The sequence below is a fragment of the Macrobrachium rosenbergii genome, chromosome 36 (assembly GCF_040412425.1).
Source record: "Macrobrachium rosenbergii isolate ZJJX-2024 chromosome 36, ASM4041242v1, whole genome shotgun sequence".
Taxonomy (NCBI): domain Eukaryota; kingdom Metazoa; phylum Arthropoda; class Malacostraca; order Decapoda; family Palaemonidae; genus Macrobrachium; species Macrobrachium rosenbergii.
This window is the reverse complement of record NC_089776.1, coordinates 4,598,128-4,602,437: the sequence shown is the minus strand read 5'-3', so window position 1 is coordinate 4,602,437 and position 4,310 is coordinate 4,598,128. Positions and strand designations below refer to the sequence as shown.

Here is a 4,310-nt window from a genome sequence, read left to right as displayed (position 1 = left end):
GACAGGTCCCCACTTGTAACAAACCCAACTCGGTTTGACGTAACTTTTATATGGTCTGTTTCCCAGCTGATTCTTAGTATGGATTTGCTACAAAAGATGCTTATTAAAAGACACAGGGTCCCATTGATAATACATTTCACAAACAAACAGTAATAATCATTACTCAATACAAACAATACCCAAAATCCAATACACATAAAACTATCGGCAAAAGATCCGGAAAACTTCACTCTAAAAATAAATATCACTATTACCCCCAAACTCAGAACCCTTGGTCAGAGGACGGAAAAAAAAGTAGGATCCACGCAGGAGTTGGGCGAGAACTGATTTCTCCGGAAAAACAAGAACAGGAGTTAAAGCAAATAAGAGTCCGACCAATTCCTTTGAGCAACAACCAAACAACTGAACCACCTCTTGAAAGGCTTATAAACATTTGCATGAAAACATAAACAAACTATCATACGACTACACTACAAAATAAAAACATTTAATGAATGTTTGTTACAATATATATATATATATATATATATATATATGTGTGTGTGTGTGTGTGTGTGTGTGTGTGTGTGTATGTAAATTTCGTTGAATTCAATGGCTTTTTGGTTGTTGATCAACTTTCCATTAGTTTCACAGTACTTTCTAAATCTTCTACGTTCTTCAAGGTGTAACTGATGGATGAAGAAACGAAGATTAACTATTTGTTCCATTTACTGGGAACACAACGCCACAACTGTTCCGTCACTTGTCGTGACCTCTTCAAAGTGTACAACATTTTCTGTTGTTGTTTCAGATTTAGCTGGCCTTGTGCCAGCACGGGCTCTTGCTCCTAGAGCAGCCCGTAGGTACATTTTCTTTGGGTACCCGTGTTTTATTAAATGGTGCGGACGGAACTGTAGCATCCAAAAACATTGACAATAAATACATTTAAATAAAATACAATCAGATTAAAGTACAAAAATTATTTCAACTGTATTTGAGTTGTACAAAAATAATACATTACAAAAAGATTTACAATAATCAACAATTTTTAGATGAACTATAATGTAAACAAAAACCATGTGTGCTGGTTGTTTGGCAACAAACGAAAATTTAGATAGGGGTGCGGGATACGGATTACGGGGAAAGGGTGAAGGGTAAGGAACAGAGGCGGGGCGGGGCGAAGATTGAGAGTAAGTTAAGTATACTTTAGTTTAACCAGACCACTGAGCTGATTAACAGCTCTCCAAAGGCTGGCCCGAAGGATTAGACTTATTTTACATGGCTAAGAACAGTGCGGGGGAGAGAGAAGGGGGGGAGGTGATTCAAGAAATGTTGTTGTCATTATTTGAGTTATTTGCTCTTCTGGTGTTAGATGATATTGACTGCCTACAAGATGGGAGCGATCTTTCTGCTTTCAGTTGGCAGTTCAGGGTCGGTCTTTGTAATAAAATGCAGACTTATTCTGCTATGATTAGTCGGTGGAGATTTTGCCCCATACAGATGATATTGGTATGCTAAGTTCACACATTCACATATCAAGGCACGCATGGCCAAGCACGACCGAAATTTGTAAAACGTGACCATACGGGCAGTGAATAAGCCCCACCCAACCGGATAAGCAACATGGGCCGATGTGTGTAAGGCAAGCATATTATAGTGAGGCGAACACGTACGCACTGCGTAAGCGTGACATGATGCTTACCGGAAGCAGCCCGACAAGTGGCGGCACAGCCAAAAGTAGTGCGTGGCAGAGCATGTAACACCGACGTACATAAACTGTATGTGTAACGTTGTGTGTTACTGAGTTACGTCAACCTCACGTTGTCCCTATGTACTGCAGGGGTTATACCCCAGTTATAAAAGGACCGGCCAGCAGCACCTGTCTTGCTAGTCGCTGAGTAAATACTGCAGCATCAACACATACTTCCATCCTGCTGAATCAACATGGAGGACATTGCTGAAATTCGTGAACTTATAGGTAGAGCAAGTACAGATAGAAGAGACGCTGCCTTTCATCGTCGAATATTTGCACACCATGTTATTGCTGGCAACTGCAATGGTTACTGCAAATCACACAGTGAATAAAAATAGGCGGCCAAGGAGGGTGTGGGCGTGGCCATACCTGCGAAAAAGAATGGAGCAAGGTCACTATAACAACATGATGGAAGAGTTGTCAACCGAAACCCAGACCTGTACAAAACTTTTAACTGGAATGACAGGGACCTCTTCAATGAAATTGTTGAACGAGTCACACCCTACATTTAGAAGAAAGTGACATTCTGGAGGAAACCCATTGAACCAGGCCTGTAATCTTCAGTCACCAAATTCAGCGCCAGGATAGTGTTTCTTGGGGGAGTTTGTAAAGTCACCAATTCGGCGCCAGGATTAATGACTCCGCTGAGCTTGTTTTCTTTGGTGACTTCGTTTTCTTCAAGCTCAATTAGTCACGCCTAAAACGTGCCAGGTCACGCATTTTAATCATTTTTACTTTATGGTATTTATACAAATGTCACACATTGTATCACATGTTTCTTCATTCACAGGCATCAAGACTGTATCTATATTGTAGCTCTGTATGTTTTGTATTGTAATTTGTACTGTTCACTGCATATTATTGTTTATTGTTTCGACCTCAGGTCACAGTCAATTCCATTGTCTCTGCTCGGTCAGTCGGCCGCAATATAAGCTGCCTGGATCTGTAATAAAGTAGCAGTAACTTTTACCTGCTCGTTTCTTTGACACCACAGGCCTACGTGTTGCTATTACCCTACATTTCTCGCTACGGGTGATTCATACAAGAGTCTGCAATACTTGTTCTGGGTAGCCCACAACACCATTAGTTGCATCTTACCAGAGACCTGCAGGGCCATTGTTGCTGCCTTTGGGGATGAGGAACTGCAGGTGCCACAAACACCTGAAGCTTGGCAGGAGGTTGCACATGGTTTTGAGGAGCAGTGGAACTTCCCCCACATAATTGGAGCTATAGATGGCAAACATATTAGACTCCGTAACACTCCCCGAAGCGGTGCGCATTACTCCAACTACAAGAAGTTCTACTCCATGGTATTACTTGCAGTTGCTGATGCTTCATACAATTTCCTATATGTCGACCTGGGTGCCATTGGGTCAGAGTCAGACGGTGGTGTATTTGCCCAGACCCGACTGGGTGAAATGCTGTTGCAACAGGAAGCAAATCTTCCCAACCTGATGCCCTGCCAGTCAACCTAATGGAACGCCTGTGGACTATTTCCTAGTTGGTGATGATGCTTTCCCTCTGAGGAATTACCTTATGAAGCCTTACCCCAAAAGAGGCCTAACCAAGGAGGAATGGATTTACAACTACAGGTTAAGTAGGGCATGCAGGATGGTGGAGAACACCTTCAGGACTCTGGCAAACAGATTCCGAATATTCTGCATGCCAATACGCCTGAAGCCTGACCATGCAGAGGCATTAGTGATGTCTGCATGTGTTCTGCATAATATTATAATAAGAAAAAACACACGCAGACAAAAAAAAGATCAGGAACACCCCGTCACACATGCCGTCATACCTGGTAGCTGGAGGAATGACCCATCCTTAGGAGAACCCCTTCCAACCGTGATTGGCAACACTGCAACCAGGGATGCAAAGCAACAAAGGAACATGCTGAAAGAATATTTTTCATCGGCTGAAGGCTCAGTACATTGGCAGGAAAACATGATTTGGTTACTTTCCTGTTTACTTTATTGTTGTATTTACTTAAATGTCTATTCATGCATTTATTTTGGACTTATTTAAAACTCAGTAATGAATACTAGATAGTCTTTTAAGGTTCATTTTGCCCTCTTTATTTGTGTACTTATATTTGTGCAAGTTAATTTAATAAAAGATATTGTTCAATTCCATGACATATTATTCTCAACAATACTTAGTAATTGGAAAGAGGATAGAGCTAGACATGATATTGCAAATATATATTTATTTGATATAAAAAACAAACATACATATACATATAAGAAAAATATACAACCACTCATGCAAAAAAACATTACACAACCATACAATAGATATAAGTACTATACACATCCACACATGCATAACAATAAACTTGAAATTAAGTCTGAAAATTGTTCAGGAACATTGTGTCTATCGACAGGTTGCTGAGGTCCTTTGGGGTGGATATCACTGAGGGCCCCAGTAGCTGCGCCTGTAGAACGGCCAGCTGTTGCGCTGTCAGGTGTACACTTGAATGCGCAGGCGGTAGGCCAAACCCATGTTGGCTTGCAGGCTGGTTTAGAGGCACTGCAGGTGCCAGAGTGTCCCCTGTCACCTCAGACAGGGTGTGGTGCAC

General features: G+C 41.6%; 1 protein-coding gene across 1 annotated transcript; it reads left to right on the top strand.

Moving 5' to 3' along the window:
• Positions 1-1,923: 1,923 nt before the first annotated feature.
• LOC136856535 (uncharacterized) lies at positions 1,924-3,207 on the top strand. The gene is made up of 2 exons (XM_067134378.1): positions 1,924-1,957; positions 2,834-3,207. The coding sequence occupies exons 1-2, from the start codon at positions 1,924-1,926 to the stop codon at positions 3,205-3,207; spliced, it is 408 nt and encodes a 135-aa protein (XP_066990479.1).
• The last annotated feature ends 1,103 nt before the right edge of the window (positions 3,208-4,310 follow it).

What these genes read in the sequence shown, in the direction of transcription:
- LOC136856535 (XM_067134378.1), top strand. Translation starts at nt 1,924, where the DNA reads ATGGAGGACATTGCTGAAATTCGTGAACTTATAG. An exon ending in TGAAATTCGTGAACTTATAG is followed by an intron (nt 1,958 to 2,833) that starts GTAGAGCAAGTA and finishes GCATCTTACCAG; the next exon opens with AGACCTGCAGGGCCATTGTT.